Consider the following 15,447-nt stretch of genomic DNA (forward strand, 5'->3'; position numbering starts at 1 on the left):
ACATTTATTTTTATAGCGCTCATGCTGCTTGGAATTGGGCATGCCATGGCTGTCTTCCCCCAGTGGATTGACTTACCGTATCCCCAGCACCTCAGTGGCTGGCCTGTATAGCTGGCACTTACTGAATGCTCACTGTGTGCCAGGCACTGTACGTGGATTATCTCATTTGCTCCCCATGATGACATTATTACTGTTTTACAGATGAAGACACTGAGGTTCAGAGAATTTCATTAATTTGCATATCAACACATATCCATAAGAAGTAGAGTTAAGTTTGACCTCAGTGTCCGGCTTTTAACCTTTATGTGTTACTGCCCAACACTAGGCACCAAACATTTTTTTTTTAAGTGAGTGAGTACATATGCCATGCTTGGGAGAATAATGGGTTTGGAGACTAAGGACATCATTATTTAAATAAATCAACATACTATTTTAAATATTTAAGATTGGTAATATTTAACTATATATATCATATGCTACATGAATGTATATTATGATGATAATAATTAACATAAAGATTAATACCTTTTTAAATGGACTTGCCAACACCTAGATTATTTTGCCCTGACTCACCCACATTTTCCATAACCACTTCCTTCTGAATTCAGCCATCACTTCCCTCTTTGATGACTCCTCATCTTCCTGGAGTGCTTCAAGCAAATATTTCTTTAATTTTCACCTGAAGCAAAGACCTTTAAAGGAAACGAAGGCCTGTGCCTGGTTTGCTGGCTGAGTCTAGGGCCGACCTGCGGCCAACCTCAGCCCCTCACAGAGGCCCCAAAGGCAGCGGTGTGGCTGCTGTAGGGGAGACTCAGTAGCACCTGCAGGAGCAGCGAATACCCAGACCCTTGAGGACTAGCAGCACTGCAACGTGAGAGGTGGAGCCATCCCAGGATCCCCATCACCCAGAGATGCTTTTCCCAGCGCTTTGAAGCAGAGGGTGGGATTTGAGAAGATTAACAGTCCAATAAACTAGTCACTGGGCTGTGCAATGATGTAACCGTTCATTTTTGGGGGGGCACCCTGACTGAACTACATGGCTGGAGTTGCCTGGAAAAATACTTAATTGCAAAGTGCTTTTCCCAACCAAGGAAGAATGAAACAAAACAAGAGCAAGAAGGTGGTGACTTGGGGCCACTGGTTCCAGTTCTTAAGACTGCCTTGGTTGTAGGACACAAGTATTGGGATCTTTCTTGGCTATGGCATGTCTAGTGGAGCTCATACTCATCCTGGTCTTCTGCAGCTGCCATATGATACTTCAGAAGCACAGATTAAACAGAAGGAATGTCAGTAATGACTATAATAAAACCGCCACTTCTGCTGTCACACATTCCATGGGCTTCTCCGTGGACAGCCTTTGTGTGTCCTGAGCTTCATCTAGACTTGATCTTTGGCTTTGGCCTGGTTCCACTTGGCCCTTCTCCTCACTTGACCTCTTTGCTTGGTACTTTTACTCCTTTGTCCTCCTCCCAGATTAATTCTGCCCACTGTCCATAGTATATATTGTCCTCCCTCCATCTCTCCCAGCTAGTCCCCCGGACAAGCAGTACTTGAGGATTCTGTCTTTTGGCTTCCAGCCACCCTACGCTTTTTCTCTGGTTGCCTTCTTCACCTTTGAGCTTTCTTTGGGTGAGAAAAGTTGTTTTTTCTCTGTCTCCAGCCTCAGGTTCCAGGAAATGCAGTGTTTTTCCCCTTCTGTTTCCTTCCTGGGTTCCCCTGAGCACACCCTGGACCTTCGGTGCTGCTCGCTTTGTCTGAAGCTTGGGCTGACTTCCTGACTTTGTAAGCCCGCATCTGGGTTCTCTTGCCCTGGTATCTCCGGCAGCAGGGCAGCTGCCCTGTTGTCCTGTCCAGCTGTCTGTCTCTGCCTTTGCCGCACGGACTCGGCACCTGTTAACCCATCTCAAAAGCAGACTCAGCTTCCTGTTCTGAAACCCTCTGTCCTACCTTCTCAGGGTTTTTTTCCTTCTAGTAAATACTGTTTCTCTCTGATTAATAACCACAGACCTCCCTCCCTGACTCAAGTGAAGGCAATTCTGGTTCCCACTTACCTGTTTCAGGTTAGGAGCCCACTTTCTCACCCCAGGTGTGAAGTTAACATGCCATTCCAGTCTTGCCAGCAAGACTTTAAAACACACCACGTGCAGTATTTGTCAGCTTCATGAAAACTGAAATGCAGTTAAATATTCCACCAAATGGAGAGGTGATGTGTCACTAAAATAACATATGCATCGTCAAGTTCCTTAGCCTGCCCTCTTTGGAGGCATTAGTCATCTTGGGAGAATGCCTTCTGTTTGTCGTAGTCCTGTCTTCCAGAATGGAAATTTCCTTCCAAGACAGAGCACCACGGGCTCCAATATTTAACCTATAATTAGTATATCCCCTAGAGGATTTTCTCCTTTTGATGCAGCGGCCTCTTTGTCACTCAGGCTTCTGTCTGAGGATGATAGGAACCGCAGGGCAGCAAGGTGCATCACGGGGCAGGCAGATGTTTGCTCAGATCAAAAATGTTTAGATATTCTGTACCAATGCAAACACTTAACAATCTAAACCCACAAGAAAACAGCAGAAAGCATAAAAGACAGAATATTAAAAAAGAAATGCGAAGAGACCTAAATCCCAAGTTTTGATCTAGTTTTGCATGGAATAAGATTGCTTACCCTCCTGCTTTTCTCACCCAGTTCACCGGTATTTTTAGTTTTTGACTTTTCAGCTGCTCTTTATCAAGTGTGTTTTATTCATATAAACATCTGCGCGTGACTCTTGATAAATAGCTTCCTCTTGCAGGCATCTGATTTTTTGGTTCTGAAATGGCAGTTTGCAGGGACAAGGCAGCCCTGTCTCAGCAGTGTTATCGTTTGGGAACAGAAAGAACGCAGGCTGTGCCGGCTTCAGAGTGCAACGCATGAGCCCGACCTTGTTTCTTGCTAAGAAATGTCTCTTTTTTGCCTGTCCCTGGCAGAAGGTAGGCTGGGAGATCACAGCAAATGGCTGCAACAACCTGTGTTTAATGTGGTGCCACTAATGAATTCCGAAAATTAATCTTCAGCCAAGAAAGTATGATGGAAGGTACTAGAATTTCAAATTAGGTAATGGATTGATTTCCTTCAAGACTTGGAATTTGCTTCCTTTTCCTTCTGGTGGACTTTTCTGTCCTATTCAAACCACTCACGATGGCCTTATAAATCCAGGAAATACATCTCATGGTAGTTTTAAATTTTTCATTTTCTTGCTTTGTTCTATCTCTTAGCACAGAGAGAGCTACACCTAAATCCAGGTTTTTAAAAATGATTAAAAACCTTCTGGGAGTGAAAGAATTACTTACGACTTTGGAAGAAAGTAGTATCCCTAAATCTAGTCCTTATTTAGTTTTTTTCCAGGGTTAAGGACTCTGGAAAGAACTGAATTTGGGGAATGTATTTCCTCAGCTTGAGACACTGACTTCTACAGAAACAGCAGCCTACAGGTGTCTCAAATGTGCTGTTGACAATCAGGGGCTTTGTGTGTCTCCCTCAGTCAGCTGGGATGAGGACTCTGCCACCCATTGTGAGGGCCTAGTACTGATTTCTCACAACAGCCTTTCCAAGGATGTCATTTGCAGGGCTCTGGTTTCACTGACACAAAAAAAGAGTTTAGAAAGGTCAAGCTGTTTTCTTTACCCCAGAAGTTCTAAGAACATTTATTTTATATATTTTATAAATATAATATAAAATGTATATAAAACATATATTTTTTATATTATGTTTATATATTTAATAATATATAAAAATAATATATTTAATAATATATATACTTATATATATATTATTATTATAAAACTCCAGACTTACTTGGTTAGACAGTCACCAATGTTTCCCAAACCTTTTTGACCAGAACACTAGTTTCATTTTTCAATGGAATGTGTTATGTGTCTAGTGTTTATCCCAGCTCACCTCATGCTGGCTGGCCCCTCTTTCCCATCCAGAGGTCAACATTCTATGCATTCCCTTATAAAAACTGCTCAATCCCTGGCTGGGAGAAAATATTCTGCATCTGGAATTTGCAGTTCCTGGTTTAAAAAGCAATCCTGAAATGAATAGCATATTATAACTCCTTAGTTTTCAATGTTTGTTCTTCCAAGTCAGGTTGGAGGATTCTATCATGTTTTCATAAAGGACATGGAGGCTGTCAGGTGTTCTTATAGACCCTAGCAGTCCATTCTATCTTAATCCACTAAATCCCTGCCTGGAAGGAGACTAAAACAGAAATGACAAGCTGACAAATGTAAACAGTATGAGTTTGGAGTCTTAAGCAATAAAGAATATACCCTAGTTAAAGTTGGAAAAGGGACTAAAGCAAAGAATTATTGTTAGGCTTTCAAGGGAGGCGCCTAGGGGGCACCGGGAATGTTCTGGTGGCCTTCTGAGTTCCTGGCTACACAGCTTGCCCAGTCTGGCTTCTTGCTTTGCGCATCCAGTTTCCCAGCTTTGAAATCTCTTCTACCTCTTCCCCACCAAGTTCAGTTTAGTCCCAAAACATCCTCTCAAGCCTGCCTCACTTCTCATTTCCCCCACTAAGGCTTCTCTGACTGAAGCTCCCTCTCAAACCTGCCTCACTTCTCACCTCCCCCACTAAGGCTTCCCTGACTGAAGCTCCCTACCCCACTTACTACAGAGGAGGAAGGGTTCTCCCATAGGAGTCAGAGAATTGGCCTCATCTCTGTCAGGACTTGACCTGAATTTGCTCACCTCATAAAAAGGGAGGTTAGAATAGAAAATTTCAGTCCTTTAGCTCCAAAACCCTATGTTTTTGTTTGATTATTTCTTATTCTGAATATAGAAGCAAACACTGGCTTTTGCTGTTTCCTGTGTTCCTCTTGTCCTTCCATCTTTCCAATTAGATTGTAGATCCTCAAGGAAAATGGTCTTGATTCTTTATGAATTAATTTATTTTGGCTAATTCTGGCTGTGTAATAAATGTTTGCTGAACAAATGAAATGATCTGATTCCAATGACCTGGAGTCTAGTAATGCATGACTTTCAGCCATATCTGTTCCTAAGGTAGTACTGTCCTCTCTCAGTAGAATAGTAATTCCATTTCAGTCTGGCTGTTTGCTCCCCATGAGAAAAAAGTATGCAGAAGTGTTTTAGAATAAGGCTATACCCTCAAGGTCTTTATGACCTTCTCCTAAAAATGCTCCAGTGCAGCTGGATATGTCACAACTCTGTTTAGCATTCTTCCCATATATACTCATTTTCAGTTTTGCTGATCCAATGATATGACATTCAGCCCACTCAGGTCTTCCTGAGAGAACTAACAAATCCTTTTGATCATTGCTTCCACAGAGTAGAATACCTACCATCTTCATTTTGGAGATCTTCAAGAGACAACAGATTCACTCGTTAGTTTCTTCCTTGTCTGATTATCTCACTTCATGATTTAGTTGCCATTTCTTACTCCCTCTGTGACATGGAGTGACCCTCTCTTGAAAATACCAAATGACCTGGCAACCTTGTTGGTAGCCTTTCTCCCCCACTGGATGCTGAAATTATGCAACAAGATATAACACCTTTAATTACATCCCCAGACTCCAGTAGAGACCTGTTTTCGTAAAACTAGAGTATGTATTTCTTGGCCTCTGTCAGACCCTATCCAAAGAGCTTTAATTATTGAAGTACCAGAAGGATCTTATTTCTAGGCCTCATCTGGAACACCGTCCCAAGGCCTCTGTCCTGTGGAGGAAAGTAGAGGCAGTTTCATCCCAATTTCTCATTCACATGCTATGGATTTTCTATTAATGGATGTGGCTCTCACCTTCAGTCTCAGCCCTGAGTTTACTCATTTGACGTGTTGGCACTAGACAGCAGGCAGCTGGGGGTTGCCCTAATACTTTTGCTCAATGCAGGAAAGATGTAGTGTGACCTGCCCCAGATCACTGGGCAAGCTTGATTCCTGGACTCCTATCCTACGCATGCCCTCGGGGGCTGGGGGCGGAGGGGGGGTCGCTGTGGTGTGTGAAGCCACTATGTGCATCTGCAGTAGGAACTCTCAGAGGACACAGACTGTTTGCATTTTAGGAGTTTTTGTATACCATCCCTTAAGCCAGGAGGACGGGGCCACTACACCTGTACTATTCACCGTAAACTATCAGGAGGTTCCTTATTTTCCAGGTGCTTAGGGAAGCCACATTTATTTTCCTTTGGTAGTCACATATACAGATGAATATACATGGAATCTAGGGAAGACTGCTAATATAGATGTGAACATAGTATTTTTTAAGAATGTGCACTGACTTATTTTTGGTAGGAAAAATAATAGATTATACAAAAGTCCCCTGAACCCATAAAAGTCAAATGATTGATTTCTTCCCATGGCAAGGCAGAGGTGGTATTTATAGTCATGCAGGCAGCAGAATGGAGATAATCTAGGTTCTTTTGGCTTTTCTGACTGAAAGCTCCAGTTCCAATAGATAGGAAATCCCTTGCATCATTCTAAAACTGACTGACTGGGAAATTTACTGAGTATCTTTTCAGGACTAGGAGGTGAGGGATGTGGAAGTGGTTTGAAATGAAAACTGCAAAGGTTAAAGTCATTTTGTAAGTCCAGCAGTTAAGGATTGTTTTAAGAACTCTGCATAAATGTTTAAAAAAATGTTCAAGGTGAGGCTGATTTTTTTTTTAACCATTTTGTGAGTGTATTTCATTATTTAAAATATGTTGTGTCTTAGATGTTGCTGGCATGTCACTCTTGGGAAAACTGGAAATGTTTGTTTCACAGAGTGGGCAGAATGGCATTTAGCATTTATCCTAAGCCTCCAAAGTGAGCTAAAGACTGATAGCTTAAAAGGGCAGTTGTTGAAATTTCTTTCTCCTATAAGGGGCAGCTACTCAGAATGGAAATGCAGTGGTAATTGGAGGGGTATTCATCAGATTCAATTTCACTAGAAATTTCCTTGTATCAAAGTCATCTTGGATAACATAGGGCATACAGCAAAATGTACTAAATCATTGTTTTCTTCGAAAAGGGCATTTGAATCTGAAACGGAAAGTGGTTACACCAGTGTGGTTTTAACCAATTAACCACAGAGGAGTTTAAATGCAACCCAATTTTTACCATTTTCAATGGGCTTTTTGTTCCCTGTTTGCATAATTCCATTCCAGTTCATCTGAATTATATTGTAGTCACTTCCTGTTCTGAGGTTTTTCTACTTCAGAAAAACATTAGAAATCAAGGTGTTGGAGTTTCTCTGTGAAGGTTTCTTTATGATTAGTTTCTTTCCTTGCAAGCTCCTGAATGCATTTTCCCTACCATCAAATGGTGGACATTTCATATGTTAGGATTTTATTTGAGTGACAGTATATAATTTTATATGTTTCTAAGATATATGGACTAATCAATTTGACTCCATTGCAAACATTTTTCTGTAGTGAAAGTTCAGACAGAAAATTCAGTCTGATCAGTCTATATCTTCAGTGTTTTGAATACTTCCCATTCAGTTGATGGCAAAAATTTACTGTTTTCAACATGTACTTAACCCAAACTAAAATAGACTTCTGATGTACTGATTAATTCAACCAGCAGAGAATTACTATTTTTTTTACCCTCTGGTACATATGAATAAAGAAAGAGCTGTGTAAGGTTAGTGATCAGGTTTTATAAATGAACTTTTTTTTGCCTCCTCTCTCTCATATTCACAGGGGAACCAGGTATCTAAGATTGTACTTTGGATTGTTTGTTGATTTTTGCAAACAGGTGTCTTATTAAGGATTTTGAAAAGCGGCCTTCTGTCACACATCTCCTCGACCACCCATTTATTAAAGGAGCCCACGGGAAGGCTTTATTTCTGCAAAAACAGCTGGCCACGGTCCTCCAAGACCAGAAGCATCTAAACCCTGTTGTTAAAACCAGGTATGGTACATGGCATCTTCCTACTTCCTCTCTCTGGTTATTTATAAAAATGGCATGTCATGTGTTTTGATTTGCCCAGCATTAGTACTGGTAATTATCATATCCCTGCATTTTTGAGAGTTTCATTTACATGACATTAAGTACTCCATACTCATGGATGAGATCAGGAGAGCTTTAGAAACAAGCTGTCCATTTGTGCTCTAATGGCTAATCTCTCTCAACTGTGGCTGAAATCCCACTCTGCCCTCATGTTCTGGTTAGAAACCAACACACACATATATTTATATTTAATATAAATATGAATTTTTTAAAAACCAATAAAGGTAGCTGTATGAAAACAGCCATGGCTGAGATCTCGTGAGAAATCTTTACTTGGCCGTTGCTGAAAGCTGTAAAGTGATTTTGGAAAGATTACAAGTGAAACACTGGAGGATTTTTCACGAATGTGCTCTGAGACCCTATTCTTTAGTTAAAAATTCCCTAGAGGCAATTTAGTATTTTTAAATGATTTTTTTCCCCCACAGGCGATGTCTATGCTATCCAAAACAACTGTGATTCTCCCTCCCTGCCCCATTTTTCTAAAGGGTAGATTTTAAGAAATAAACATTTATTTTCAGGGGCAGTTGCTTAAAATGGTATTCTGTGGTGGTCTCTAAGAAATAGATCTTTGGTTTCTGTCCATAGGGTGGCAGAATTTCTCTTTAAATTTTTTTTAAATGCAAATAAACCTGCTTCCCAGCTCAGCAATTATTTGGTTTTATAAAACTGGCCAGGATGCAGATAAGCTCTAATCCATTATTATTAAAGGAACATTCGAAGGACTGGAGGTGAAGAAAATAAAATATCACTAGTCACAAGTTCTGGAAATATTCATGTCTTCTGCAGAACACTGTTTACAAATCAAAAAAGCATGGGAACTCTTGCAGCTGGAGGCATAGTTTCAAGGTGACTATATCTTGCTGATTTCCCCTACCACCACCAAGTTCCCTTTTGGATAGCTCAAAACAAATTTTTTCCTGTTCTTTCCCCCTTTTGACTGTCATTTGTGTTTCTATGGCTTGCCCATAGGGTAGAGAAATTCTTGTGACTTGGTACATTTTTGAAGCAGTAGGAACTTGTGTTTAAGCCCCAAGGAACTAAAATCCCTTTTCTTCCCCTGTTTTTGTTCCTGTAGACCAGCCTCTGCCCCCAAACCACTCACCTCCCCAGCTCCCCCTCCCGCCCCCAGCACACACAGCACCAGCACCAGAAAGGAAGATGAAATCAAATCAAACAGGCCAAGCGAAAAAACAAACCCAGCATTTAAATGCTGTAAGTTGAATCAGTCTTCTCCTCCTTTTCTCTATGTTCTGAAATCTGCTGCAGAACAATTTCTAAGACTTAGGTTGCAAAGTTATGCAGCTTTTCACATTTGCCTGACTTTGCCTGTCCAGATGTATATTCTCTTTTTAAAGATGTTCCTTCTTTTAGCATAAAAAAATCAGACTCCAGTCTCTCTCACCCACTTTCTCTCATTTCTCATTATCTTTTTAACTTCTTTGCTATCGAAAGTCATATATGGTGGCAAAGGCTTCTTACAGGGTCTTTGTAATCTTCAGGTTCACTCAGGAGTTTGTGTTTCTTTGAAAGTCATTAAACATACACACACACACACACACACACACACACACACAACCAACAGCGCCTGACTGGCTCAGTAAGTAGAGCATGCGACCCTTGATCTCGGGGTCATGAGTTCGAGACTACGTTGGCTGTAGAGATTACTTTATAAATAAATAAATAAACTTTAAAAACCCCGCGACCTCACAAATAAGAATCAAAACTTTAAACAACCCTCTCCTTAAGAGGCAGGAAAATTAATTCTAAAGGGAACACGATGCCTGTAATGGACACTTAACCGGCCCCCTGCCTCGTAGCAGCAGGCAAGGGGTTGGCTACATAGGTGTTTTTAAGCCCACCCAGGAAAACTCGCAAATACCATTTCATGCCGGTGACTCCATATATCTAAAGTTGTGCGTTTACAAGATAAGGTGGGGAAACGAAAGCAGACTTGAGGCAAGTAATAGATGAGTGAGGCAGATGCCCCACCTACCACTTTTCTGTGCAGCAGGCAGCGCAGTGTGGCGGTTGAAGCCAGTGGCGCTGCCAGGGTTAAATCCCAGCTCAGTCCCTCAGGGACAGGTTGTTACATTGGTCTGTTCAGAGGTTTCCTCCTCTATAACATGGGGGTTCTTCTGAGGGCCAAGTGAGTCCATACATAAAAAATAAGTAGACTAGGGTGGGGGGATGGGTCAGCCTGGTGATGGGTATTAAGGAGGGCACGTTCTGCATGGAGCACTGGGTGCTATATGCAAACAATGAATCATGGAACACCACAGCAAAAACTAATGATGTGATGTATGGAGATTAACATAACATAATAATAATAAAAAATAAAATGACACAAAAAAATAACTAGACTAGCTCTTGATACAGAGTTAACCCTCACAGTGTTAGCAGTGGTGGAAGTAGTATACGGGGGTCTATTTAATTCAGAGTCCTTCACTTCTGTTTAATACTACCTACCTCTCGGCCTTAATTAGTATAAATTCATCTCTGTTTATCATATAACATCATGAAAATAACAGTACTGGGCTACTGAATGTTAAAAATATCAATTTCTATCTCATTTAAAATATAATTTATTCATTTATTTGTTCAAGAGACATTTATATGTGTGCATGTGTCAGGCCCTCTGCTGAACAGAGGAACTACAAAGGCAAATCAGATACAGTTCCTGATAAAGAGCTAAGAGTCCAGTGTGTGAAACAGACAAGAATCAGATGAGAACAGTTCAACATGAAAAGTACCTGGATAAAGGGATGCTGGGGTAACTCCTGGGACACCTGGGAAGAAAAGACCCTTGGAACTGGTGGGAGGATGATCCTTGAAGCATCCTGAAGAACAAATGGAAGAGTTGAGGAAGGAGATTATTCTAGGTAGAGGGGAATAATGAGCAGTGAGCCAAGGGCAAAGGCACGGAGGCTGGAGAGAGCTTAAGGAATTTGGTGAACACTTAGTTGGCATTGCTGGAGCTTGGCATGGAGCAGGGGAGGGGAGAAACAAGGCAGACAGGGGCCAGATCATGATGGGCTATGGAGCTTGGATTTGTCTCAGGCACTCAGAAGCCACTGAAGGTTTTTAAGCAGGCATGTGCTCCGGGAAGGTCATTCTGATTGCAGTGTAGAGAATGGATTGAAGCTGGGCAAGGCAGGTGCCAGGGAGACAAGGGAGCAGATTGTGGCAATTGCAAATAACAGAAGATATTGAGGACTTAGTGGTGGATTGGATGAGAGAGATCAGGGAGAGAGAGAGAGAGAGAAGTGTTACCCCAATTGGGCTGCCTCTCTGCCATGGTTAAGACTACAATCAAACAGAAATTGTAAAGACACTAAGAGACAGAGATCAGTAAAGAGATTTTGCTTCCTCTTCCTAACCTACCAAATGCAATGTCAAGTACTTCCAGATATTACACAAAGTTTCCAGCTTTCTGTAAGCATTCTACAGTGTTCCAGACAGCCCTAGGTCCCCCAGCTGGAGAGACTTGTTTAGTTTTGAGAACTAAATACAGAGAAATAAGACCTACAGGAAAAACTGTCTTACTGTTCCTGCAAAGGGAGGGAATGTTCTGTCAACTTTAGTATTTTCTCCATGGGAGACAGAAGTTAATGGTTTGAGGGGAAGAAAGCAGGTTCTTAAAGGATGGGGCAAACTTGGACAGGTGAAGGGGAGGATCTTATATAGAGGAAGCAAGAGGAAGTGGGAACAAGGGCCTAAGAGGAGGGTTGACCTTAGGAAGACCCTCTAGGTTGGGAAAGACACAGAAAGGTTAGATGAAGATATCCAGAAAATTTCAGGAGTGAGGGTGGGGGTAGGGAGAGGGGGTCCTATGAGGCAGCTCGTGGTGAATGGCCTTTATCTTTCAAAAAAAATTAAGCAAGGTTGTCTCAAAGTTAGGAGTGGGCTGTGGACACCAGGAAAATGTTAACTCTTTGAAATAGCCACGAGGAGGAATATTATAAAGGGTCCACTAAAGATGGACATGATTGCTCAATAGCGCAGAAAACCCAAGAGGAACTTAATTGAATAGCATTCCATTGTAGTGAAGTTAATCACTGTTTAAGATAATGCATGTAGAACATTTGGCACCAGAACCTCTCAAAAAATGTACCATCACTACCACTGCCTTTCCTATTATCTCTAGCAATTCTTAGCAACAAGGGGTAGGAGTAGAGAAAGCAGATACTCTGGTCTTCAGACTGGAGACTAGCTTGACAGACATGATGGGTGGACAAGGGGGCAGAGGAATAAAGATGAGTAGGAGAGTATCTTTCAGATCTTTTTGGGATTTGGAAGAAAGTGAAGCCAGTAGTGGCTTTCTAACTTTTGAGGCCTGGTCTAGGTCAAAGACTGGTAGTTGCAATGTAGATAAAGAGCAGATTCCATGAGTGGATGATGAGACAGGAATTGTAGAACTGAGATCTTGGGAACTTTTGAGAAATAAGTGGGAGCTAGTCATGTCTGAACTTGTGGACAAATTCAGTGGAGCTAGAAATCAAAGTTGTTAGAGAGTTGACAAGTTGACGAACCCTGAGATCAGCATGTGGGAAGAATTAACAAAGTGATTGGTGGGGGGTGGGGAAACCTAAGACTGACACCAGGGGAATGGGCAGAGAGAAAGGAAAATGGGGCTCAAGTGCTGGAGGAGATGATATACAAGGATGATGTGGCATTTTTAAAAGGGAAAGATTGGTTAAGGAGAAGTATGGCTGAGAAATGCAGAAGGGAGCAGGGAGGATGCCCCTTCCCCTACCTTTTCACAGTGAGTAGGTGGGAAGTGAAGCTGGGGCAAGAGTGTTATGGGGTAGTGGTCTACTTCAGTTCTGTTGAGATAAGTAAGTGTTCAGGAGCAAGGCTGGGAATCACTGGGGCTTGTTCCCTTTAGAGCAGGAGCTGCGGTGTGCATGAAGAAGGGTTTGAATGGTGAGGCCCCATCTCCCCTCTCCTGGATCTAAGCATTCTTCTAAGTGGTCTCGCTGTGTGGAAAGTGAGGCTATGATCCATTTCCCTTTCACATTGTGTATGTGAGGCAACTGTAGAAAAGCAACATTGTGTTGAAATTTGATACTCATTTCCTAATGCTGATTATGGTGTATGAGTGTAACTGTTGGAATTTAAGTTTTTCCAGTAATTTATAATTTTGCCATAGCATATATTTGATTCAGGTATGGTAGAGCAGTTATTAAACCAAGGCTTACTGTCTCAAAGGAGGTTAAAAACCCCTAAAATCCTGTGAACAATAGTTGAGGGCAATATTTTTTTACTTAATTGTCAGGGATGCTTTTAAACAATTTGGCCATTTCCTTTACATCAGCTCCCATTCCCTGACCTTCAACCGGACTTTTCCCCCAAACCAGTTTTAAAACCCCTGAATTCTGCAACATCATCTAGTATCATGTGTCATCATTAAAGTTCAGAGTAGACATGAAAACATGTTTTGTTTTAATTCATAAGAATTAGTGGGAAAAGAGCAAAACCACTGTCTGGAATGTGAGTGGAGGTAGGGAAGGTGCTGGGCTGGCTGGGCTGTGATTCCCTCCTGCCTTCCCATCTCCCATCATGGGCGCAACGGCAATCCTTAGTAAAATTACAAGATCCAGCATGTCTTTCCCCTGCAGGTGGCTTGGGACTGACTGAAACCACAAATGTTAAACCCTCAAATGCCAGGGGTCTATTCTAAGTATTATTTGGTAGGAGAATTAAGTTGCTGGTTGTTTTCTGCTCTGTTTAATGGATTTTTATTCTACCCTTGCAATTTGCCTGAGGCTGATTAAAACGATGACCTCAGCTTTTCTGATTTTCTTTTCAACCTGCAGCAGTGACCTTTAAACAGATTTGTCACTGCTTAACTGTCTAGCCTTCCCCAGTAAGCCTTGCTCATTCACTTCCTCTTTTACCTGCAAACATGCACACACATTCACATCCACCATATTACATACACTCGTGAGTTCCTGGACTCCTGTGTAAATGAATGACTTCTGAATGATTATCAAGTGCTAAAGATGCTTGACACATAGGAGGTTAAAGATCGTCCTGTCCTCCTAACAGACACAAAATAAATCCACACCAATATAAGTAGTATCTGCTGTCTGTCTATATGTTTGTAACTGAGTGAATAAATTAATATTTAATTTTTTGATGTTGTCACTGATTCGTGCTGCCTAGAGAAGGTGAGTATATCCAGTTCCCTTTAATATGATGATAAGATGCTGATTGATTGGAATTCTGGCCCAAACCATGCTTCAATGAAAAAATAGGGAGATACTATAGTGATTGCTACCCAAACAATTCTGTTTTTTAATCTATGTATTGTAATGTTTGTTGGATAGATACAAACTTAAGTTTTAGGTCAAGATAGAGCTCATGTAGTAGTTAAAGTTATCTAGGTGGTATCTCTATCCATGTTTGACTCTCAGTAAAATGGTATCACCTCTAGATGGTCTGCTATTGTTTTTCTCATTCTAGGTCCATGATTATATAGTTAGAGTCAAATAAAAGTTTCTCTTTCATCAACATTGTTATCAAAGGGTATATTGAAATGTAAATAATGATTTGGAAGAAATATAATAGTACTCTTTCTCTAGTTTTGAGTAATATTTTCCTCACTATAGATAGAATCCATTGAATGTGGTGTGATAAAGGAGTTCCTCTGATCTCTCAGGTTCCTCTGATCTATCCAACTTGTCAATTTGTCCCTGAGCTCTGTCCATAGCCACAGAAGCCTTTGTTTTTAGAGTCTTGAGGACCACCATCTTTGAGCCTGGACCTTTTTTCTTACTCCTTCTCTTCTCTCCCCCTCTTTTCTCCACTTTCAACAGATTTTACTTCCTTTTGTATCTGGAATCTGGTGGGAGAGTTAGTCATTCTCCACTCCTTCCAGTTCCACTCTTGAATGGAGGGGAGGGCTGTGAGCCTGAGTGTGGAGGAGCTAAGGTGGAGGTATCCTTCACAATGGTCCTGTCGCAGCATGACTGTCCCCAAAATATCATCAGGCATTTCTCAGTGCAGCATTTAACCTCTCTCACTAGCACATCTCCTGTAATTATTAGGCTAAAACATTTTTATTTCCTTCCCATCCTGAGTTATGTTTTAGAGGGCCTCCTTTTGCTTTGTTCTTCATCATAGTTGGGAGTGAAGAGAAGAATGCATCCTGCCACACCTATGTGAAGCCCTGTTTTGACCTATCTACATGGAAGTCACTGCTTCCACAGGCAGATTTGACAGATAGGAAGAGGCTAAGGGATTAAGGAATTACTTTCAGACAAAATATATAATATTTGTCAAAATCTTTCATAGGCCCAGCAGCTTGAACAAAGAAGTCTGTAGCCCATTGATGAGATATTAAAGAGCATGCATAAGCAAATGATTTTAACTATAATGCAGACATAGAGATGAAACTATAGGGATGACAGCAGTACTTCAGATATTTATTCCAAGAAAACAATCCCCCCAGTGTCTGAA

At 41.3% G+C, this 15,447-nt stretch overlaps 1 protein-coding gene across 1 annotated transcript in view; it reads left to right on the plus strand.

Annotated features, from left to right (window-relative positions):
• Positions 1 to 15,447, plus strand: part of MYO3B (myosin IIIB) — a 394,785-nt gene that overhangs the window by 135,966 nt on the left and 243,372 nt on the right. The window contains exon 8 of the mRNA XM_078070027.1: positions 7,732 to 7,887. Within this exon, the coding sequence (XP_077926153.1) occupies positions 7,732 to 7,887 (156 nt within the window). The remainder of the gene's footprint in view (positions 1 to 7,731; positions 7,888 to 15,447) is intronic.

Source organism: Halichoerus grypus, chromosome 4 (genome assembly GCF_964656455.1).
Source record: "Halichoerus grypus chromosome 4, mHalGry1.hap1.1, whole genome shotgun sequence".
Classification (NCBI taxonomy): Eukaryota; Metazoa; Chordata; class Mammalia; order Carnivora; family Phocidae; genus Halichoerus; species Halichoerus grypus.